This window comes from Natator depressus, chromosome 1 (genome assembly GCF_965152275.1).
Source record: "Natator depressus isolate rNatDep1 chromosome 1, rNatDep2.hap1, whole genome shotgun sequence".
Taxonomy (NCBI): Eukaryota; Metazoa; Chordata; order Testudines; family Cheloniidae; genus Natator; species Natator depressus.
In genome coordinates, this window is record NC_134234.1 from 656,646 (window position 1) to 680,414 (window position 23,769).

A 23,769-nucleotide genomic window follows, 5' to 3' on the forward strand; every position below is an offset into this window, starting at 1 on the left:
TTTTCTTGTTACCCTTTATGTCTCTGGCTAGTTTAATGGAATGGGGCAGGACCCGTGCCCAGAGGGGGAGAGAGGGGCAGGACCCCATGCCCAGAGCAGGGGAGGGAGGCAGGGTCCCGTGCCCAGGGAAAGGGAGCAGGGCCCTGTACCCAGCGTGACAGGAAGGAGGCAGGGTCCCGTGCCCAGGGAAGGGGGGCAGGGCCCAGGCCCAGGCCCAGGTAAGGGGGGGTATGGCCCAGGCCCAGGGTGGGGGAGGGTGGCAGGGCGCTGACCCCCGGGTGCTGTGCTCACTGATCTGCACTTTGGTCGCTGCCCTGAGCTGAGCAAACAGAGCTGGGGCCAGGGTCACCCCCCTGCGGGGCGTCCCCAGGGAGCTGCTGGGAAACAGGCAGGACAGTGCCAGGAATGTACCCCCCCGTCCCATCCCTCTGCCCCATGCAGCCGCCCCGGCCCAGTCCCCTCTGCCCCATGCAGCGCCCCCCCCCGCTATGTCCCTCTGCCCCATGCAGCCCCCCCGGCCCAGTCCCCTCTGCCCCATGCAGCGCCCCCCCCTCGCTCTGTCCCTCTGCCCCATGCAGCCCCCCCGGCCCAGTCCCCTCTGCCCCATGCAACCCCCCCGGCGCGGTCCCCTCTGCCCCATGCGCGCACACACCCCCCCTTGCCCTGTCCCTCTGCCCCATGCAGCCCCCCCGGCCCAGTCCCCTCTGCCCCATGCAGCGCCCCCCCCTCGCTCTGTCCCTCTGCCCCATGCAGCCCCCCCGGCCCAGTCCCCTCTGCCCCATGCAGCCCCCCCAGCTCAGTCCCTCTGTCCCATGCAACCCCCCGGCCCAGTCCCCTCTGCCCCATGCAGCGCCCCCACCCCCTCGCTCTGTCCCTGTGCCCCATGCAGCTCCCCCTCCCCACCCCCAGCTCTCCCCAGGCCCCTGGCCAGCACTCAGGGGATTTACGCAGTGGGGACCCAGGGGCAGCCCTGGGAGGGGGGCAGCGGCGGCGTGGACCTGTGCTCAGCCCTGCACCCCATCCCAGCAAGGCCCCGGGGGCCGAGTCCTGGGGCAGACAGTGAACGACCCCCACCCTGCTCGGCTCCAGGGGGGCAGAGTCTCCCCATTCCACCTGGCTGCTACTGCTGGGTTCTGGGGGTCTCCGGGGCTCTCGGCTCTGGGCTGTGGGGCTGGTCCCCGGGGCAGCAGGGAGCCTGGCGTGTGCAGGGTTAATCGGAGCTGCTCCGGGCTGGGGGGGTGGGCGCTGTGCCATGGGCTCTGGGCCCTGCCTCCCACTCTATATAGGGGCGGGCGACAGCCCAGAGCCCTGAGCCAGATCAGCATGCGCGGTGCCGTGGCCACCCTGTCCCTGGCCTGGGCGCTGGCCCTGGGGCTCGCCCACTCCCTGTGAGTGGCACAGCTGGGGCGTTGGGCATGGGCATAGCTCCTGCCGCGTGTGCAGAGGGGGCCGAGGGCGTGTACTGCCAGAGGGCCCGTGCGAGGGGGGATGGTGTGAGGGGGGCCCATGTACGAGGGGCAGGGCCTGGCTGTGTGTGCAGGTGGGGATGGCACTGGCAGAAGCGTTTGTGTGAGGAAGGGCAGGCGTGGGTGCTGGTGTGAGAGGGACAGATGTTGGTGCAAGAGGGGCAGATGTGGGAGAGGGACGGGCACTGATGCGAGAGGGACGGGTGCTGGTGCATGGCAGGAGGGCGCAGGCGTTCGTGCGCGCAGCTGCCGAGACCCCGGGTGTGGCTCCTGCAGGCAGGGAGAGGTGGGTGTGTTTCACCCCACACCAGCCCCTGCCCCAAGCACACCTGCCCAGACCCGGTGCCCAGAGCCCAGGTGCCCCGTCCCCCAGGAGCTCACAGCAGGGCCCAGGCCCCAAGACTAAAGCTACCCCTCGTTGGAGGTCTGGGGTCCCTCCGCCCCACACACTGCCCCAGCAAGGAGAGGATCCAGCTGGGGAGGAGATCTCAGTGAACCGGGATCCAAACTGCCTTCTCTCCACAACAGCCCTGGCAAACCAGGGGAGGCCGGACTGCGGTTCCACCATGGGGCTGAGACCCACCTCAACGACACAGGTGAGACGCAGCCGGGGGGGCAGCCTGCGGCCGGGGGGTCGGGATGCAGCGGGGTGTGTGTGAGGGATCCCCCAGCCCAGATCCCTCGCCCAGCTCCGGGACAATCCCTGGCAGGCCCCCTGCGGGCGTCAGCCACCTCTGGGTCACACTCGCTGGGGTCAGCCCCTCGGCTCCCCTCTTCCCGGGACCGACCCTCGGAGCCCCCAGCCCCCACCTCATGCTGGGAGCTGCCTCGGCGAGTCCCCCTGGGTGGGACCCCGACAGGAGACTTGTGCCCCGAGGGAGCCAGGCACCCCCCTGCCTGACTCTGCAGTGACTCAGCCAGCGGGTAACAGCAGGGGGATGCCTGGGGGTCTGGACCCAGCGCAGAGAGTTAGAGCCTGGGCCAGCCGGGTCGGATCAGAGCCCAGAGCCCCCCGGCCCCTCTGTAATCCCCATCCAGGAGTGTGTGTCCAGCCGCCCCCCCGTCACTACCCCCAGGCCCTCCTCCGAGCTTTGTTCCAGTTCCTGGGCAAACCTGGTCACCTGGCCCTTGTCCTCCAGCTGGTCCGCAAGGGGGCGGGGGGTTGTCAGTCGCTACGTACCCGAGGGCTGGGCCGGTGTCTGGGCTCAGGTGCCCATCCCACCTGGATCTCTGGGTCTCTACAAAGAGCAAGCCACCTTCCCCTCCCAAACCCCAGGTAACCGTGCAGCACACAGGGAAACCGAGGCACACACTGTTGTTGTACAAAACACTCGGAAAATTCCCACATTCTCATGGGGGGAGGGGGAGGGTTGGTTCCTGGGGATGTGGCAGCAGGGGGCGGGGTGGAGGCAGGTCTGGTCAGTGAATGTGGTGGGAGGAGGTCGGGTAGTTCCTGGGGGACAGGATGGGGGGCTTCCCCCCAGCTCCCTGTGCTGGACTGCACTGTACTCTCCTCCCCAGAGGTGGCGAGCCGGTGTGCGGACGAGGGGGGCTTTGACGCCGTCACACTGGACGAGCACGGCGTGATGCTCTTCTTCAGAGGTACGGGGGTCTCTGGCTCGCTGGGGCAGGGGAAGGAAAGGGGCTTCCCTCACAGGCTGTCCCGGGCGCCCAGGCTGGGGGCGCTGGCCCCGCTCTGAGTGACACCAGGCAGGACTCTGGGGCAGTGTCTGCCCTCAGGGCACCTGTCCCAGGGCAAGGACCCTGCTCCGCTTCGGGGCTTCCTGGGTCTGGCCTCGGAGCGTTCAGCCCCCTGGTCACCCCATGAGCTCCCCGCAGTGAGTCCCCCTGGGCGGGACCCCTGGGGAGCCTCACCCCCAAAGGGCCCTGCCCCCCACGCCGCAGCCAGCTGTGACTCCCAGCCCGCGTGTGACACAGACGGGTTATTATCGTCGGGAACCCAGCGTAGAACAGAGCTTGGTAGCACCGGGACCAGGGACCCTCAGCAAAGTCCATCTGGTGGGGGGCAGAGCCCTGGGCCCTCGCCCCTGAGTCCCCAACCAGGAGAATGACTCGCTTCCAGCTGCCCGGCCCCCATCACACCCATTGCCGTCCTCCGTCCTTTGTCCCTTTCCCTGGTCCAGCAGGCGACACCCCTGGCCTGTCCTTGCAGAGGAGGGGGCCTGGCCAGCAGTTGCCAGGCTGCCGAGTGTTGGCCGTTCTCTGCAGCCCGTCAGCAGCCACGCCTGCCCTCTGGGGTCTCTGCAATGATAACACACCCTGTCCCACCACCTCAGTACTTGAGTAACACATGGGGAAACTGAGGCACACACTGTGTTCAGAGAAGACATTAAGAACGTTCTCACTTCGTCACCCTCCCCATTTCCCATCGTGCTCCGGGGCCCAGCCCTGCCCTGCTCAGGCTCCCTCGGCCTCGCCCGGCAGGTGACCACGTCTGGAAGGGCTTCCACGGCCCGGCCCAGCTCATCAACGCCACCTGGCCTGAGATCCAGGGCCCCGTGGACGCTGCGCTGCGCATCCACCACAAGAAGGCCCCCGGTGTGCACGACAGCGTCTACCTCTTCCAGGTGCGGGGGTGCCGGGCAGGGCTCAGTGTGGGGTGGGGGCTCAGTGGGGGGGCTGGGCTGCAGGGGTGGGGGTGGGGGCTCATAGAATCCTAGAATCTCAGGGTTGGAAGCGACCTCAGGAGGTCATCTAGTCCAACCCCCTGCTCAAAGCAGGACCAATCCCCAATTTTTGCCCCACACCCCTAAATGGCCCCCTCAAGGATTGAACTCACAACCCTGGGTTTAGGAGGCCAATGCTCAAACCACTGAGCTATCCCTCCCTCTCAGTGGGGGGCTGTGTTGCAGGGGGCCTTGGGGGGTCTGGGTGCAGGGACCGGGTGGGGGCTCAGTGGGGCTGAGGTGCAAGCGGGCTGGGGGCAGAGTAGCTGTCGGGAAAGGCCGGTACCCGGGATCCTGGGGTCCTACTGGCTCAGGTGCCAGGCCGGGCCCGTCTCCGTACAGCCCCATGGTCCCAGCTGAGGTGTGTGTGCCCACAGGGCATGCGGGTCTGGGTGTATGCGGGGGGCCGGCTGCGGCCCGGCTACCCCCGGCTCATCGGGGACGAGTTCAAGGGGGTGCCTGGGGACCTGGACAGCGCCGTGGAGTGTCACCCCGAGGACTGCACGGCCGAGAGCGTTCTCTTCTTCAAGGGTACGGGGCTGGGCTGGGGGAGGGCAGGTGGGGCAGGCTCAGGGAAGGTGCTGTGTAGGGGTCTTGGTTAGAGGGGAGCTGTGCAAGCCATGTGGGTGGCTGGGGGACTGGGTGGGCGCTGACCCAGGCTGTGTGGGTGGCTGGCGGTCCGGGGGACTGGGCGGGCGCTGACCCGGGCCGTGCGGGGGTCCGGGGGTCCGGGAGGTGGGCGGGTGCTGACCCGGGCCGTGCGGGAGTCCGGGAGGTGGGCGGGCGCTGACCCGGGCCGTGCGGGGGTCCGGGGGTCCGGGAGGTGGGCGGGTGCTGACCCGGGCCGTGCGGGAGTCCGGGAGGTGGGCGGGCGCTGACCCAGGCCGTGCGGGGGTCCGGGGGGTGGGCGGAGGTCCGGGGGCTGGGTGGGCGCTGACCCGGGCCGTGCGGGGGGCTGGGGGGCCGGGAGGTGGGCGGGCGCTGACCCGGGCCGTGCGGGGGTCCGGGGGGTGGGCGGGCGCTGACCCGGGCCGTGCGGGGGTCCGGGGGGTGGACGGGTGCTGACCCGGGCCGTGCGGGGGTCCGGGGGGTGGGCGGGCGCTGACCTGGGCCATGGGGGGGGCCGGGGGGTGGGCGGGCACTGACCCGGGCCATGCGGGGGGCCGGGGGGTGGGCGGGCGCTGACCCTGGCCGTGCGGGGGTCCGGGGGTCCGGGAGGTGGGCGGGCGCTGACCCGGGCCGTGTGGGGTGGCCGGGGGGCTGGGCGGGCGCTGACCCAGGCTGTGTGGGTGGCTGGCGGTCCGGGGGACTGGGCGGGCGCTGACCCGGGCCGTGCGGGGGTCCGGGGGGCCGGGAGGTGGGCGGGCGCTGACCCGGGCCGTGCGGGGGTCCGGGGGGTGGGCGGGCGCTGACCCGGGCCGTGCGGGGGGCCGGGGGGCCGGGGGCTGGGCGGGCGCTGACCCGGGCCGTGTCTCTCCCTGCAGGGGGTGACGTCTTTTTCTACGACCTGGGCCTGGGGGTGCTGAAGCGTCGCTCGTGGCCCTCGGTGGGCAGCTGCTCGGCGGCCGTGCGCTGGCTGGAGCGTTACTACTGCTTCCAGCGCGTCCTCTTCCTGCGCTTCCAGCCGGCCACGGGCCAGGTGCCCCCCGGCTACCCCCACGACGCCCGCGACTACTTCATGGCCTGCCCCGGGAGAGGTGAGATCGCGCTGCCCCCGCGCTGCCCCCGCCCCCGCCCCCCTGATTCCCCCGCTGGCTCCCCCCGCGATGCCCCCGCTGCCCCCGCGCTGCCCCCGCCCCCGCCCCCCTGATTCCCCCGCTGGCTCCCCCCGCGATGCCCCCGCTGCCCCCGCGCTGCCCCCGCCCCCGCCCCCCTGATTCCCCCGCTGGCCCCCCCGCGATACCCCCGCCACCGCTCCCCTGATTCCCCCCACTGGCCCCCGCGATGCCCCCGCCACCGCCCCCCTGATTCCCCCCGCTGCCCCCCGGCGATGCCCCCGCCACCGCTCCCCTGATTCCCCCGCTGGCTCCCCCCGCGATGCCCCCGCTGCCCCCGCGATGCCCCCGCCACCGCCCCCCTGATTCCCCCGCTGGCCCCCCCCGCGATACCCCCGCCACCGCTCCCCTGATTCCCCCGCTGCCCCCCGCGATGCCCCCTGCCACCGCTCCCCTGATTCCCCCCGCTGCCCCCCGGCGATGCCCCCGCCACCGCTCCCCTGATTCCCCCCGCTACCCCCGCGATGCCCCCGCCACCGCTCCCCTGATTCCCCCGCTGCCCCCGCGATGCCCCCGCCACCGCCCCCCTGATTCCCCCCGCTGGCCCCCGCGATGCCCCCGCCACCGCTCCCCTGATTCCCCCGCTGCCCCCCGCGATGCCCCCTGCCACCGCTCCCCTGATTCCCCCCGCTGCCCCCCGGCGATGCCCCCGCCACCGCTCCCCTGATTCCCCCGCTGCCCCCCGCGATACCCCCGCCACCGCCCCCCTGATTCCCCCGCTGCCCCCCGCGATGCCCCCGCCACCGCTCCCCTGATTCCCCCGCTGCCCCCCGCGATGCCCCCGCCACCGCTCCCCTGATTCCCCCGCTGCCCCCGCGATGCCCCCGCCACTGCCCCCCTGATTCCCCCCGCTGGCCCCCGCGATGCCCCCGCCACCGCCCCCCTGATTCCCCCCGCTGGCCCCCGCGATGCCCCCGCCACCGCTCCCCTGATTCCCCCGCTGCCCCCCGCGATGCCCCCTGCCACCGCTCCCCTGATTCCCCCCGCTGCCCCCCGGCGATGCCCCCGCCACCGCTCCCCTGATTCCCCCGCTGCCCCCCGCGATACCCCCGCCACCGCCCCCCTGATTCCCCCGCTGCCCCCCGCGATGCCCCCGCCACCGCTCCCCTGATTCCCCCGCTGCCCCCGCGATGCCCCCGCCACTGCCCCCCTGATTCCCCCCGCTGGCCCCCGCGATGCCCCCGCCACCGCCCCCCTGATTCCCCCGCTGCCCCCCGCGATACCCCCGCCACCGCTCCCCTGATTCCCCCGCTGCCCCCGCGATGCCCCCCGCCACCGCTCCCCTGATTCCCCTGCTGCCCCCGCGATGCCCCCGCCACCGCTCCCCTGATTCTCCCGCTGCCCCCCGGCGATGCCCCCGCCACCGCTCCCCTGATTCCCCTGCTGCCCCCGCGATGCCCCCGCCACCGCCCCCCTGATTCCCCCGCTGCCCCCCCGCAATGCCCCCCGCCATCGCTCCCCTGATTCCCCCCGCTGCCCCCCGGCGATGCCCCCGCCACCGCTCACCTGATTCCCCCGCTGGCCCCCGCGATACCCCCCCCACCGCCCCCCTGATTCACCCCGCTGCCCCCGCGATACCCCCTGCCAGAGCTTCCCGTGATTCCCCCCACTGCCCCCCGCGATACCCCCGCCACCGCTCCCCTGATTCCCCCCGCTGCCCCCCCGCGATACCCCCCGCCACCGCCCCCCTGATTCCCCCCGCTGGCCCCCGCGATGCCCCCGCCACCGCTCCCCTGATTCCCCCCGCTACCCCCGCGATGCCCCCTGCCACAGCTCCCGTGATTCCCCCTGGCTGCCCCCCCCGCGATGCCCCCCGCCACCGCTCCCCTGGTTCCCCCCGCTGCCCCCACGATGCCCCCTGCCACAGCTCCCCGTGATTCCCTCCAGCTGCCCCCCCGCAATACCCCCCGCCACCGCTCCCCTGATTCCCCCCGCTATCCCCGCGATGCCCCCTTCCAGAGCTTCCCGTGATTCCCCCCACTGCCCCCCGCGATACCCCCGCCACCGCTCCCCTGATTCCCCCCGCTGCCCCCCCGCGATACCCCCCGCCACCGCCCCCCTGATTCCCCCCGCTGGCCCCCGCGATGCCCCCGCCACCGCTCCCCTGATTCCCCCCGCTACCCCCGCGATGCCCCCTGCCACAGCTCCCGTGATTCCCCCTGGCTGCCCCCCCCGCGATGCCCCCCGCCACCGCTCCCCTGGTTCCCCCCGCTGCCCCCACGATGCCCCCTGCCACAGCTCCCCGTGATTCCCTCCAGCTGCCCCCCCGCAATACCCCCCGCCACCGCTCCCCTGATTCCCCCCGCTATCCCCGCGATGCCCCCTGCCACAGCTCCCCTGATTCCCCCAGGCTGCTCCCCCCGCGATGCCCCCTGCCACCGCTCTCCTGAGTCCCCCCTGCTGCCCCCCCGCGATGCCCCCTGCCACAGCTCCCCTGATTCCCCCCGGCTGCCCCCCCGCGATGCCCCCCGCCACAGCTCCCCTGATTCCCCCCGCTGCCCCCCCACGATGCCCCCCGCCACCGCCCCCCTGATTCCCCCCACTGCCCCCCCCGCGATGCCCCCCGCCACAACTCCCCTGATTCCCCCCGGCTGCCCCCCCCAGCGATGACCCCCGCCACAGCTCTTCGTGATTCCCCCGGCTGCCCCCCCGTGATACCCCCCGCCACAGCTCCCCATGATTCCCCCCCGCTGCCCCCTCCGCGATGCCCTCCGCCACAGCTCCCTGTGATTCCCCCCGGTGCCCCCCCCGCGATGCCCCCCGCCACCGCTCCCCTGATTCCCCCCGGCTGCCCCCCCGCGATACCCCCCACCACCGCTCCCCTGATTCCCCCCGGTGCCCCCCCCGCGATGCCCCCCGCCACAGATCCCTGTGATTCCCCCCGGCTGCCCCCCCCGCGATGCCCCCCGCCACCGCTCCCCTGATTCCCCCCAGCTGCCCCCCGCGATGCCCCCCGCACAGCTCCCCTGATTCCCCCCGCTGCCCCCCCCACGATACCCCCTGCCACCGCTCCCCTGATTCCCCCTGCTGCCCCCCCGCAATGCCCCCTGCCACAGCTCCCCTGATTCCCCCCGCTGCCCCCCCCACGATACCCCCCGCCACCGCTCCCCTGATTCCCCCCGGCTGCCCCCCCTGCGATGCCCTCCGCCACAGGTCCCCATGATTCCCCCCGGCTGCCCCTCGCGATACCCCCTGCTACAGCTCCCCGTGATTCCCCCCGGCTGCTCCTCCCATGATACCCCCGGCTACAACCCCCCTGTGATATCCCACCATGATTCTCCCAGCAGCCCCCCCCAGCGATACCCCCAATAGCCCCCGCCCGTGATATTGTGGCTGCTCCTCAATATCCCTGGCCTCACCAGGACCACAACCCCCAACTCCCCTGGCCACCCTGTGACTCTGACCCCCTGTCCCTCTATAATACTCCCATCCCCCAACAGCCCCTGCAATACCCCCTGGCCAACCTATGACCCTGTCAACGAATTATGGGGAGTCAGGGCCCTGCACCCCCCACTTCCTGCGATTCCCCGGGACTCTCAGCCAGCCAGCAACACAGAGGGTTTATTAGACGACAGGAACATGGTCTAAAACGGAGCTTGTAGGTGCAGAGACCAGGACCCCTCAGTCAGGACTGTCTAGGGGGGCAGGGAGCCCAGAGCCCCAACTGGGCCTCGTTTCCCCAGCCAGCTCCAAACTGAAACTCCCCCGCCCCTTCTCTGGCCTTTGTCTCTTTCCCGGGCCAGGAGGCCACCTGATCTCTTTGTTCTCCAACCTCTTCAGTCGGCACCTTTGCAGAGGAGGGGCCCAGGCCATCAGTGGCCAGGAGACAGGGTGTCGGCCATTCTCTGTGCAGACGGCATCGCACTGGCCCTCTCGGGCTCTGCAACAATCACACCCCCTGATCCCACCACCTAGAGACTTTAGAACTGCCTAGGGGAAACTGAGGCACCCACACACTATTCCGAGAAAACATTAAGAACATTCCCACTTCGTCATAGACCCCAACCTCCTTGGACCCCCACCAGCTGCCCCATGACCCCAATGTGTCCCGGGCTCCCCTGACACAGCCTGGCCCTGTGACCCTGCCACCAAAACACCCCAGACCCACTGGCCACCCTGTGACCTTGATATCCCCTGTTCCCCCCAGCCAACTTGGGACCCCCAACAGCCCCCGACCCACCTGTGACATCTCACCCCCCTGCCGTGTACCTGACCCTTCTCTCCCCTGCCGACGGGTGCAGGTCACGGGCACGAGGCCCGCAGAAACGCCACCGCCATGGCCATCCGGGACCCCTGCAGTGGCCTCGCCTTCCAGGCCTTCACCACGGACGATGCCAACCGCACCTACGCCTTCCGGGGTGAGTGGGGAGCAGCTGCGCCGGGAGGCAGAGGGGTCCCCAACCTGCTGCCTTGGCCCCCCTCCGGGGTCCCCACAGCCCGGCCCCAACCCTGAGGACGGCTCCAGCCCGCTCAGGCCTCGAGGGGCCACTGTGCCTGCGGAGGGAGAACTTGTCTGGTGCCCTGCAGCCCCCCGGCTGGAGCTCCTGGAGCCCCATCGCTCCCCATCGACCCCTCTTGTCCGGACAGTCCCCGGAGCCCCACCGCTCCCCACTGACCCCCCCTTGTCTGGACACTCCCCAGAGACCCTGGAGCCGCACCGCTCCCCATAGGCCCCCCTTGTCTGGCGGGCAAACCCCTTCCCCTCGGCTGCTGGTTCCAGGTGTGACCGGGACGTCCCGGCCATGGTCCGGGGAGCACCCCCAGCAGCCCCCCTCCCCAGAGCAGTGGTGCAGAGCGGAGTGTTCTCGCCCGGCCTAGGGGGACAGTACTTCCGCCTGGACTCCAAGCGGGACGGCTGGCACTCGTGGCCTCTCAACCACACGTGGCAGGAGCTGGCCGGGCCGGTGGACAGCGCCTTCAGCTGGGACAAGAAGCTCTACCTGATCCAGGTGCGGGGGACGGGGGGGCGGGGGGGCGTGTTCTGGCCAAGCCCAGCTGTGTGGACAACTCACAGCAGGGCGTCCGGCTCAGGGCCTGCTTGGCTGGGGTGTCTGTCCCCCCAGGGCAGGGTGGGGGCTGGAGTGTCTGTGTCCCCCCCGGGGCAGGGTGGGGGCTGGGGTATCTGACCCACCCCAGGGCAGGGCGGGGGCTGGGGTGTCTGTGTCCCCCCCAGGGCAGGGCAGGGGGGCTGGGGTGTCTGACCCCCGCCCCCCGGGCAGGGCGGGGGCTGGGTGTCTGTCCCCCACCCCCACCCCACCGGTCTGTGTGTGCCTTGCAGGGCTCCAAGGTCTACATCTACCGGGTGGGCCAGGGCTATACGCTGGTGCAGGGCTACCCCCGGGGCTTGGAGGAGGAGCTGGGCATCACGGGGGCGGACGCCACCTTCACCTGCCCCCACTCCGCTGAGCTCTTCGTCATCAAAGGTGTGGGCCGGGCACGGCCTGGCGAGAAGGGCAGTGAGGTCTAGTGGTCGGAGCAGGAGGGGTTGGGGAGCCAGGACTCCTGGGTTCTCTCCTGGCTCTGGGAGGGGAGGGTCAGAACAGGTGGGGTGGGGGTGCACAGTGCTGGGCCGGGGGTCTCTGTTCACATCATCAGGGGAGGGGCGTGTGGGGCTGGGCTGGGGGGCTCTGTTCACATCGCTGGGGGATGGGAGCGTGGGGCTGGGCTGGGAGGCCCTGTTCACATGGCCGGGGAGAGGCGCGCGTGGGGCTGGGACAGGAGAGGGATGCGCGGGGCTGAGCTGGTGGAGGGGTACCTGGAGCTGGGCCGGGGGACTCTGCTCATGTGGCCGGGGGAGGGGCGCCTGAGGGAGGGGCACCCTGTCTCCTGGCCGCTGAGGCAAGGCTGGGCTGGGGGGCCCTTTTCACATGGCCGGGGGAGGGGTGCACTGGCTGGGCCGGGGGAGGGGCGTGCGGGGCTGGTCCGGGGGGCTCTGACGGCTCCTCTCTGCCCTGCAGGAAACTCCCTGAGGCGGGTGGATCTGAACCTGAGCCCGCGGAGCGAGAGGCTGGAGGGGCCCATTCCCCACGCCCAGGTGGACAGCGCCATGTGCAATGCGGACGGGGTGCACCTCTTCCACGGAGCTACCTTCCACCGCTACGCCAGCGTGGCCGAGCTCACGGCCAGCCCCAAGCCCTCCCCCCCACAGAACGTGACGGCTGTCTTCTTCGGGTGCCCCCACTGACGGGGCAAAGCTGCCCGACCCCCGGGGGCGAGTGGGACCTTCCAGCCGCCCCCCGGTTCCTTTACTGTGCCCCTCCCGTCTCCCTCCACCCACCCCACGCACAGGGGGTGTCCTGGGCCAGTGAGGCCCCGGGGCTCAGAGTTCCCCTCCCACCCGGGGAAGATGGCACCTGGCTTGCTCTGCCATTTGAGCATTTGCTCTGGCTGGCTCCCTCACCAGCCACCTGTTCCACTGGCTACCTGCCAGTCGCCTCTCTGCTGTGACCTCTGCCGGTCAGTCTCTTAATGATTTTTAGCGCTGAGCAGACTGGGCAGAAACATGCCCCACCACAACCGGCCTCAGCTCCCTTTGAACCTTTACAATAACAAAAAGGCTCCTAATAAAGCTTATTTAGCTGTGTCTTTGAACCGTGGGGAGAAACAGGTTAAACCAGACCATGGACTGGGCTCACCTCCTAGCTGGAACCCCTGTCCCCATCCCTCTTACTGTCACCGGGCTCTGGCATTCGAGTCCCTGGCTTAACGAGGTCCTTTCAGCTGAGGGTGACCCCCTCATTTGGGACAGGTTAAGCACAGTTCTGCCCCCCTTTACTCATACAATAAATCAACAACATTGATAACAGCATTTCGTACTCCTGCATTCAGTACTAAAGTGATCTGTGACCCAACACCAGCTAAAGCAACGCTGCTCTGTCTGCTAGATACCTACGCAGAGTAGGTGTGTTCACGGAAATACAGTTTGCTCCTGAAGCCTCTCCCCTGCCCAGCTAGCTGTCAGGGGAGAGTTCATTCAGACCGTTCTTACATGTTTATGTGTGTGATTTCACGTGCATCCATTTGTGTATGCGTGTATGTGCATATTTGCATGTGTGCAAGTTTACATGTTCGTGTGTGTGTTTGTGTGCATTTGCACATGTGTGCGTGTTTGTGTGTGTGTTTGCATGTGCGTGTATTTGCATAGGCGTGTATGTGCGAGTTTGTCTGTGTGATGCAGCAGGGACTGAGTGGGGCGGATTGATCTGGGGGTGTTGCAGGGGAGTTTTACTGGGACTGTCTGCAATGGGGATGGGATAGAAGGGGGGCGTCACTGGAGGGACGATACCTGAGCCTGTCACCTGAGCTGGGAGGGGGGTTGGGTCAAGGTGACACCTTTTGCCTGGGAAGCTGGACAAAGGCTGGAGGAGGAGCTGGGGGGAGGCTGGAGTGGGCTGGGGAAGAGGAGGGAGCCCCCAGAGCTGGGGTCTAATCTCCCTGCCCTCTAGAAGGGCCTGACTAAGGGGTCCTGTTTTTGCCTGCAAGCTCTGGTCTGGACTGTGTTCCTGTCGTCTCTAATAAACCTTCTGTTCTACTGGCTGGCTGAGAGTCACAGTGAATCGCAGGAACTGGGGGTGCAGGGCCCTGACTCCCCCAATCTCTGTGACAGCATGTGTGTGTGTTTGTGTGTGCAGTTGCATGTGCGTGCATGTGTCTGCGTGTGTGCAAGTTTGTGTGTTTGTATGTGCGTGTTTACATGTGTGCGAGTTTGCATGTTTCTGTGTTTGTGCGTGTTTGCATGTGTGCAAGGTTGTGTGTGTGTGTATTTGCATGTGCATGCATTTGCGTACACATATATATGCGTGTTTGCATATGTGCGAATTTGCATGTGTGTGTTTGTGCGGTTGCATGTGCATGCGTGTACGTGGGTGTGTTTGCATGTGTGCAAGTTTGCGTGTCTGGGTGTGTGTAGTGACGGGGATGTCACAGGAATGGTTGAAACCCACCCAAATCCACAGAGACTCTGGCTCCCCAGCGAGCCCCCCGCAACCAGGGAGCCCTGTCAGGACAGGAAGGGCTTGGGAGCGAGGGGAAGGGGACAGGCAGGTGCCCGGGAGCTGCCCACAGGAGGGGCTCTGTAGCTCTCCCCGGCGCTGCGGCAGATGGGGTGGTGCTTGGAGCCTGGCAGCTGCAGGCCCCGGGGGCAGTGAGGCGGAGCAGGGGGTTTGCCCTCACTAGGTGGGGGGAGCCCAACGTGGGACACTGCTGCCAGGCATGGCATGGAGAGGCCCCCCAGCCCAGCTCCCAGGTGCCTTGATCACACCAAGCACCTCCCCTGGGGACCCCCCGGGCAGGAGGGGCCCAGAACAGGAGCCAAGGGCTGGGAGCTGAGACCAGGTGGGTCCCGACCAGCAACAAGGCCCCTGAGGGCGCCCGCTGGGGGAGGTGCTGGGGGGTTCTCGTGGGAGCGCCAGGTGTGGGGGGGGGCTCTGGCTCCCGACTGGGCATGTGGGGGGGATACAGGAGCTGGGGGGGCACAGAGGGCTGGGCAGGGGGGCCTGTGGCTCCCTACTGGGTGTGGGGGGGATGCAGGAGCTGGGGGGGCACAGAGGGCTGGGCAGGGGGGGCTGTGGCTCCCGACTGGGTGTGTGTGGGGGGGCGGATGCAGGAGCTGAGGGGGGTGCAGGTGGCTGGGGCAGAGGCTCTGTGTTGGGGGGGCTGTTGGCCCTGCACTGACACTGGGGGGGTTGATTGGCCCTCCCCCAGCACCAAAAGGAAGGGGGAGCGTCGATGGGAAACCAGGTCCCTGAGACTGACAGGCCCCAGGGGCAATGGGGAGAGGCCCGTGCTCCCAGTCAGCCTGATTGACAGGGCGAGCAGGCCAATGAGGGAGTGACGAGTCCAGGGGTCCCATCCTCGGTGTGAACTGGGGCTACCCGGGCCAGAGCGGGGCGAGCTAAGGGGGGAGCAGAGCCGCAGCCAGAGCCAGAGGGTGCAGCCAGGGAGAGCAGCAGTGGGGCGGGAGCTGGGGCTGGAAGCTGGGGTGGGGGCTGGAGCTGGGGGCTGGAATTGGGGGTGCGAGCTGGGGGCTGGGGCTGGAGCAGGGGGCAGGAGCTGGGGCTGGAGCTGGGGGCTGGAATTGGGGGTGCAAGCTGGGGGCTGGAGCAGGGGGCAGGCGCTGGGGCTGGAAGCTGGGGTGGGGGCTGGAGCTGGGGGCTGGAATTGGGGGCACGAGCTGGGGGCTGGGGCTGGAGCAGGGGGCAGGCGCTGGGGCTGGAAGCTGGGGTGGGGGCTGGAGCTGGGGGCTGGAATTGGGGGCGCGAGCTGGGGGCTGGGGGCTGGAGCAGGGGTGGGGGCTGGAGCTGGGGGCTGGAATTGGGGGCGCGAGCTGGGGGCTGGGGCTGGAGCAGGGGGCTGGGGCTGGAAGCTGGGGTGGGGGCTGGAGCTGGGGGCTGGAATTGGGGGTGCGAGCTGGGGGCTGGAGCAGGGTGCAGGCTCTGGGGCTGGAAGCTGGGGTGGGGGCTGGAGCTGGGGGCTGGAATTGGGGGCGCGAGCTGGGGGCTGGGGCTGGTGCAGGGGGCAGGCGCTGGGGCTGGGGCAGGAGCTGGGGCTGGAGCTGGGGGCTGGAATTGGGGGTGCGAGCTGGGGGCTGGAGCAGGGGGCAGCGCTGGGGCTGGAAGCTGGGGTGGGGGCTGGAGCTGGGGGCTGGAATTGGGGGCGCGAGGTGGGGGCTGGAGCAGGGGGCAGGAGCTGGGGCTGGAAGCTGGGGTGGGGGCTGGAGCTGGGGGCTGGAATTGGGGGCGCGAGCTGGGGGCTGGGGCAGGGGGCAGCGCTGGGGCTGGAATTGGGGGTGCGAGCTGGGGGCTGGAGCAGGGGGCAGGAGCTGGGGCTGGAAGCTGGGGTGGGGGCTGGAATTGGGGGCGCGAGCTGGGGGCTGGGGCTGGAGCAGGGGGCAGGAGCTGGGGCTGGGGCAGGAGCTGGGGCTGGAGCTGGGGGCTGGAATTGGGGGCGCGAGCTGGGGGCTGGGGCTGGAGCAGGGGGCAGCGCTGGGGCTGGAGCTGGGGGCTGGAACTGGGGGTGCGAGCTGGGGGCTGGAGCAGGGGGCAGGAGCTGGGGCTGGAAGCTGGGGTGGGGGCTGGAGCTGGGGGCTGGAATTGGGGGTGCGAGCTGGGGGCTGGGGCTGGAGCAGGGGGCAGGAGCTGGGGCTGGAGCTGGGGGCTGGAGCAGGGGGCAGGAGCTGGGGCTGGAAGCTGGGGTGGGGGCTGGAGCTGGGGACTGGAATTGGGGGCGCGAGCTGGGGGCTGGGGCTGGAGCAGGGGGCAGGAGCAGGGGCTGGAAGCTGGGGTGGGGGCTGGAGCTGGGGGCTGGAATTGGGGGCGCGAGCTGGGGGCTGGGGCTGGAGCAGGGGGCAGCGCTGGGGCTGGAGCTGGGGGCTGGAATTGGGGGCGCGAGCTGGGGGCTGGGGCTGGAGCAGGGGGCAGGCGCTGGGGGCTGGAAGCTGGGGTGGGGGCTGGAGCTGGGGGCTGGAATTGGGGGCGCGAGCTGGGGGCTGGGGCTGGAGCAGGGGGCAGGAGCTGGGGGCTGGGGCTGGAGCAGGGGGCAGGCGCTGGGGCTGGAGCAGACTGGAGCCGAGTGCGTGAGCAGCCAGCTGGGCAGAGTGAGAGAGACCCTGGGCAGCGGCCCCAGCGAGGGAGACGCCCCCCGGCCAAGAGACCTCGCAGCCCAGACTGGGAGGGGGATCGTAACCCCCATGGGGGGGAGAAGGCAATGCTGGGGGGCAGGGCCCTGCCACCTAGAGCCTGAGGGCGTGTGGCCACCGCCAGAGCGAGTGTCTGACCTGCGGCATCTCTGCAGCGCAGCCAGGGCCTGGGCAGGGCCTGGGCTGTGTGAGGGACAGACCGTGAACTGCCCTGACATCCAGCCACGGCTGTCTGGGGTTCTCCCGGGCCACAGAGTGGGGTGACGGCTTTTCCTTCCACCTTTCCCAGTTTCTCCTCATTTTTAATGACTTGCTGTGGAATAAATCGTGTTTTCTTTGAACCGTCTGTGATGATGAGTGGGTCAGGGAAGTGCCTGGCGTGGACAGAGCACCCCGGAGTGGGGACACTCGAGCCCTGTCCTAAGTACAACAGCCAGATTGGGGGTCAAGCCCCAGGAATCCTGGGCCCACCCTGGTCGGGGCTACGAGGACTCTGCCACCCAGGAAAGTGGAAGGAGACCCCTCGAGTCAGGCAGGCCTCTGGGTAAGGGAGCGAGGACTCAGATCCTTTCACTAGCCCATTTCACCGGGGTGGTGTTCCCCACAACAGGACCATTCCCCCCCTTACAGATCTCTCCGCGGCCCTGTGGCTGGCCCTGAACATACAAACGGCCCTAATGGGTCAGACCAAAGGTCCCTCTAGCCCAGTGAACAGGGAATCCTCAAGTGACCCATCCCCTGTCGCCCATTGCCAGGGTCTGGCAAACAGAGGCTAGGGACGCCATCCCCGCCCACCCTGCCTAATAGCCACTGATGGACCCATCCTCCATGCACTTAGCTAGTTCTTCTTTGAACCCTGTTACACTTTTGCCCTTCCCAGCAGCCCCGGGCAGTGAGTTGCCCAGGCTGGCAGTGTGGCAGGTGAAGTCCTTCCTCATGTGTGTTTATCCTGAAGGGAGAGCGGGACCCCTTGGGGCTCCGGCGCACCTATGGGGCCCCCCCAAGGGCCTGTCTGAAAGTTGGGGGTAGTGCCGACCCTGTGGCTCTGTGCCGGGGTTCTGGAAACGTGCCAGGCTAAAGCAGAAGCCTAGGCGGTGTGAGGGTGCGGCTCGGAGCGGTGCCCACGTGAGGACGTGCCCGGGGGAGATCTGGGCGGATGATGCGCGGTCGACTGAGGCAGCATTTTGTAACCTGAAGCTTTATTGGCTTAGCCCAGCTGGGCGGGCGAGGCCCCCAGAACAGCCCCACCCCCGCTGGCCGCACCGGCTCAGCCGAAGATGCAGACGGTGCCGGAGGCCAGGCGGTGCCGGTATTCGTGCAGCAGGCAGGCGGCCGGTGGGAAGTTGCTCCTCATCTCCAGCTTGCCAGGCACCACGTGGACGGTGACGCCGGGCCCCAGCCCCTCACCCAGCTTCTGCAGCATGCGCTGGGCTAGGTAGCCACGGGCCTGGGCTGGCTCGGCCTCCAGGCTGGCATAGACCTCGGGTGGTGGGTTGGGCAATTTCCACTCCAGCTCCCCGATCAGCTGGTGGGTGCGGCCCTTGTCCAGCGAGGAGGGGCTCTCGCTGTAGCAGGCTACCACCTGGAGCCCGCAGGCCGCCTGGCCCGTGATGTAGTTGCCCTGGGCTAGCACCCGGTCCCCGTCCGGGCCGGGCTGCGGCTCCCCGCCCCACGCCATCACCGCCCAGCGCAGCCAGTCGTAGTTCTTCTCCAGCTTCTTGAGGACCCTGGCGGCCACCTCGGCGGGGCCAGGCAGCGGGGCCTGGGCCAGGACGCCGGCCAGGTCCTCCTGCGCCTGCCCCTGGAAGTAGGCGGCGCACTGGGCCACGGCCTCCTTCATGCGCTGGTGCAGGGCCCCCACGCGGCCGGCCCAGCGGGCCAGCAGCAGGGCCCCGTCCCGCCCCGTCAGCCCGGCCTGGGTCAGCAGACACAGCAGCCCCGCGCCCACCACCAGGCTGAGCTGCTGGCAGAACCGAGCCATCTGCCAGCGGCGGGGCCGGTGGGCCTGGACAGCCTGCTCCAGCAGCGCCGGCCGACCCACCAGCACGGAGACGCCCTGCACCCGCCGGCACAGCCCCAGCAGCTGCCGCTCCAGCTCATACTGGGCACAGCTCTGCAGGAAGAGCTCCTGCTCGCGCGGGGCGTGGGCAGCGCCCGCCCGCACGGCCGCCCCCAGCTGCCCGTACACGGCAGCCACGCTGTCCTCGTAGCGCCCCACCTCCGCGTCGTCCAGCAGCCCCGGGCCCCCTGCCAGCTCCCGGTCCAGCAGCTCCAGCTCCCGCTGCACGAACTCCAGCTCCTCGGGCGTGGCCGTGCCCTGCAGCTGGGCCACCACGCCCAGCACCAGCGAGCGCAGAGACTGCAGGTAGCCGTGGGGCTCCAGGAGCTGCCCGAAGAGTGCCATGCCGCGGCCTGTGGGGGGGGGTCACAGTCAGCCCCGGGAGCCCCTCTTCCCTCTCGCCCCGGGGGTGCGGCAGTGGGGTGGGAGGAGAGGGGAGCAGGGCCCCCACGGGTCAGGGGGCAGGATGGGATCTCACAGAGTCTGGGGCCTGCTGGCTGGGTGTGAGCAACTGGGGGGACCCAGGCTGCCCCACTTGTCACCACCACGACCTTGTGCCAACCCCATGTTCACGTCCACCAGGGACAGCGCGTCCCTCTGCCGGCTGCGGGGGCTGGGTGTGTGCACGGTGGGGGGCATGGTGCATGCTGAGGGGGCTGGGCGCAAGCTGGGGGGGGCTGGGCGCACAGGGGAGCTGGGTGCATGGTGGGGGCTGGGCATGCATGGGGGGCTGTGAGTGAGCACAGTGGGGATGGGCGCCCAGAGGGGCTGGGTGTGGGGGAGTCTCATTCAGGGTCTGTGCAGTGCCTGGGCCCCCTATCTCACTTGGGGATGTGCCAGCCCCAGTGCTATAGGGCCCCTGCCCCAGCCAGGACTCTGAGCCCTGCTCTCTGCCAGCCCCCCTGCGGCAGAGTGACCACACCTCCCGCTTTGGCCGGGACAGCCTCCGGCAGAAGTGAGTATTTGTCCTGCTTGCTGCCGACCAAGAGCGAACGGGACAAACTCCCTTTTGTCAGAAAAGTGGGTGCGAGGGGGGGGTGCAGGGAGCCGGGCTGGCTCCGGGGGGGCAGGCCTAGGGAGCTGGGCGGGAGCCACCTGCTGAAGGTGACCCCACCAGACGCACGTCCCAGCCCAGGTAGGTCGCAGCCAGCTCCAAGGGCAGGGCGCTGGGACAGGGGTGCAAACAGCCCCAGGGAGCGGCCCAGCTGGGACAGGAGGGGCTGCAGAGGGCCTCTCGCTGGGCTCCCCTTCTCCCCCGTTCTGCCAAGGCCCCCAGGCCCACCCAGGGCAGAACAGGCCCTGCCCAGACCAGAGAGACCTGCACCCGCAGGACCCCCAGCCAACACCCCCTTGCCAGGAGGGGTCTCTGCCTCTGGGGATGCATGGGGGGACCTCAGGCTGGAGCAGCCTGGTCCCACCTCCCAGCAGCCCCGGGAGCAAGGGGCTGGGCTGGCCAGAGCCAGGGTCCCCCGGCAGCGAGTCCGTGGCCCCTACCTGATCCAGGGGCCCAGGGGTGATGCTGCCTTCAGCTCGGCTCGAGGACTGAGCAGCGGGCACCTTCCCCGCTGATATCCCGGCCTTATCTGCACGCCGAGCACACGTGGCGGGCGGGGGCCGGGCTGCCAAGGGCAGAGCTCGGTGCCGTGGCTCCTGGCCCAGCGTCTCGGCCCCCCCAGTCCTGGCTCCTTCGGGGGTTTGCTCCCTTCTGTAGCCATTGTGATCCCCGCTGAGCTCCACATCCATCCACCCCGGGATTTACTGACCCCCAGTGACGCCGGCATCAGCCCCCTCGGCGGAGCCAGAGCAGACCCCCGGAGATCCACCGACCCCCAGTGAGGGGAACCCCCTGTCACGGAGTGTGGGGGAGTCCAGGCCCTGCACCCCTCTTCCTGGGATTCACTGAGACTCTCAGCCAGCCAGTAAAACAGAAGGTTTATTGGACAACAGGAACACAGTCCAAAACAGAGCTTGTGGGTACACCCAGGACCCCTCAGTGAAGTCCTTCTGGGGGAGCAGGGAGCTTAGACCCCAGCCCTGGGGTTCCCTGTGTTCCTCCACCCAGCCCCAAACTGAAACTAAACCCACCGAGCAGGTTCCCTGCTGCAGCCTCCGTCCACATTCCTGGGCAGAGGTGTCACCTCCCCCTCCCCCTCCTGGCTCAGGTGACAGGCTCTCAGGTCTCCCGTCCCCAGGGCACATTCCCAGGTCAACACTCCCCCCTCCCTGCTGCGTCACATCGTCACAAAGGGTACACCTGAAATGGGGGACCAAGGAGGGCCCCAAGGATGTGGGGGTACACCACCATTTGCCCACTGAAGTTTTGATGGGGGAGGACCTAGAGGACTGGCCAAGCGACCCCCAGACCGCCCTGGTTGTGACCCGTAGCCAGAGCCGGCGAGGGGCACTGCGACCTGACCCTGGGGAGGGTACCACACTGGAGGCGCGAGACCCTACTCGGGTGGGGAGGGAGCGCCGAGGGGCACGGCTCAGAGAGGCTGCGGCCTCAGACCTGGCCACGGAGGGGGAACCGGGCCCCATCCCTTCCCCAGCCGCTGAGTTCCAGGCCGAGTTGAGGAAAGATCCCTCCTTGCAGAAGCTCAGGGACCTGGCCGACCTCAGTGAGGGACGGACCATGAGGAGAGGCTGCCAGGAGAGGTTCCTGTGGGAGAAGGGGTTCCTGTACCGAGAATGGGCTCCCCCAGGGGAAGGGGAGTCCTGTGGGATCAGGAGGCAGCTGGTGGTCCCCCAGAAGTACCGCCGCAAGCTCCTGTCCCTGGCCCATGACATCCCCCTCGCAGGGCACCAGGGAATCCGGCGCACCCGGCAGAGGTTGCTACAGAACTTTTACTGGCCCGGGGTCTTTACCACCGTCCGGCAGTATTGCCGATCCTGTGACTCCTGTCAGAGGGTGGGGAAGGCCCGGGACAAGGGGAAAGCGGCGTTGAGACCTTTGCCCATCATAGAGGAGCCTTTCCAGAAGGTGGCCATGGACATCGTGGGGCCTCTCAGCAAGACGACCCGGTCGGGGAAGAAATACATTCTGGTGGTGGTAGATTTCGCCACCCGCTACCCCGAGGCAGTGCCCTTAGCTTCCATTGAAGCAGACACCGTGGCAGATGCGCTCCTGACCATTTTCAGCCGAGTGGGGTTCCCCAGGGAAGTCTTGACAGACCAAGGCTCCAACTTCATGTCGGCCCTGCTCCGGTGCTTGTGGGAGAAATGTGGGGTCCGGCATGACTGGGCCTCAGCGTATCACCCCCAGTCCAATGGGCTAGTGGAGAGGTTTAACGGGACGCTAAAGATGATGCTGAAAACCTTTATGAACCAGCACCCGCAGGATTGGGACAAGGACTTACCTCACCTGCTGTTCGCGTACAGGGAGGTGCCCCAGGAGTCTACCGGATTTTCGCCTTTCGAACTGTTATATGGAAGGAGGGTGAGGGGCCCCCTGGACCTGATGAGAGACGAGTGGGAGGGGAAGGCCACTCCCGATGGAGAGTCAGTGGTGGAGTATGTCCTGACCTTCCGAGAGAGACTGGCTGAACTCATGGGCCTGGCCAGGGAGAATCTGGCCAGAGCCCAGAGGAAGCAGAAGGTCTGGTATGACCGCACGGCGCGGGCCCGTGCCTACGCCACCGGGGATCAGGTGATGGTTCTCATCCCCGTGAGAAAGAACAAACTACAGGCCGCCTGGGAGGGCCCGTTCAAGGTCGTCAAGCAGCTCAATGAGGTAAACTATGTGGTGGAGCTGTCGAACCGGGCCCACCACCGCCGGGTGTACCATGTGAATATGATGAAGCCATATTATGCCAGGGGGAATGTGGTGTTAGCTGTGTGTGGTCAGTGGGAGGAGCAGGGAGATGACCCTTTAGTAGATCTATTCCCTGGGACCAGAGCTGGTTCCCCCCTGGAAACAATCCCCCTCTCGGATCAGCTCACCCCTGCCCAGCAAGCTGAGGTCAGGGGGGTGCTGCATCCGTACCGACAGCTGTTTTCCAACCAGCCTTGACGCACTAATCTGACTGTCCACCGGGTGCAGACAGGGTCGCACCCGCCGATAAGATGCTCCCCCTTCCGAGTCACAGGGAAAACTGCTCAGGACCTGGAAAGAGAGGTCCGGGACATGCTGGCTTTGGGGGTGATCCAGCCATCGGCCAGCCCTTGGGCCTCGCCGGTGGTGCTGGTCCCCAAAAAGGATGGGTCAGTCCGGTTCTGTGTGGACTATCGGAAGCTCAATGCCATCACTGTATCGGATGCCTACCCCATGCCCAGGCCGGACGAGCTCCTAGACAAGCTGGGAGGAGCTCGGTACCTTACCACCATGGACCTTACAAAGGGCTACTGGCAAGTGCCGCTGGATGCAGATGCCCGGCTGAAATCGGCCTTTATCACCCCTCTGGGGCTCTATGAGTTTCTGACCCTGCCTTTCGGCCTCAAGGGAGCGCCGGCCACCTTCCAGCGCCTGGTGGACCAGCTCCTGAGGGGGATGGAGAGTTTTGCCGTGGCGTATATTGACGACATCTGTGTCTTTAGCCAGACCTGGGAGGACCACGTGTCCCAGGTTAGACAAGTGCTGGACCGACTCCAGGGGGCTGGGCTGACTGTCAAAGCGGAGAAGTGCAAGGTGGGGATGGCTGAAGTATCTTACCTGGGCCATCGGGTGGGGAGCGGCCGCCTAAAGCCGGAACCGGCCAAGGTGGAGGTGATCAGAGACTGGCCCGCTCCCCACACCAAAAAGCAGGTCCAAGCCTTTATTGGGATGGCAGGATACTACCGAAGATTTGTGCCCCACTTTAGCGCCATAGCCACCCCCATCACTGAGCTATGCAAGAAGGGGAAGCCAGACAAGGTGGTCTGGACCGAGCAGTGCCAGGAGGCTTTCCGGGCGCTGAAGGAGGCTCTGGTCAGTGGCCCAGTTCTAGCAAACCCAGACTTTGACAAGCCCTTTGTGGTGTTCACCGACGCCTCCGACACGGGACTGGGGGCGGTGTTAATGCAGGAGGATGAAAAGGGGGAGAGACACCTGTCACGGAGTGCCCGGGCGATGCTCTGGAACTGCTCCCCATGAAGCCAGTCAGGACTCTGGGGCAGTCGCCTTCCGGTGAGCAGCCTGTCCGCAGGGCAAACAGCTCACACGGCTTCCACC

At 68.5% G+C, this 23,769-nt stretch overlaps 1 protein-coding gene across 1 annotated transcript; it reads left to right on the forward strand.

The window, feature by feature from the left end:
- The first annotated feature begins 1,316 nt into the window (after positions 1-1,316).
- HPX (hemopexin) lies at positions 1,317-12,703 on the forward strand. The gene is made up of 10 exons (XM_074963440.1): positions 1,317-1,388; positions 1,995-2,062; positions 2,988-3,068; positions 3,912-4,054; positions 4,531-4,684; positions 5,638-5,850; positions 10,170-10,286; positions 10,747-10,877; positions 11,207-11,351; positions 11,886-12,703. Exons 1-10 carry the CDS (start codon positions 1,324-1,326, stop codon positions 12,110-12,112), a joined length of 1,344 nt encoding a protein of 447 aa, XP_074819541.1. The 5' UTR covers positions 1,317-1,323; the 3' UTR covers positions 12,113-12,703.
- The last annotated feature ends 11,066 nt before the right edge of the window (positions 12,704-23,769 follow it).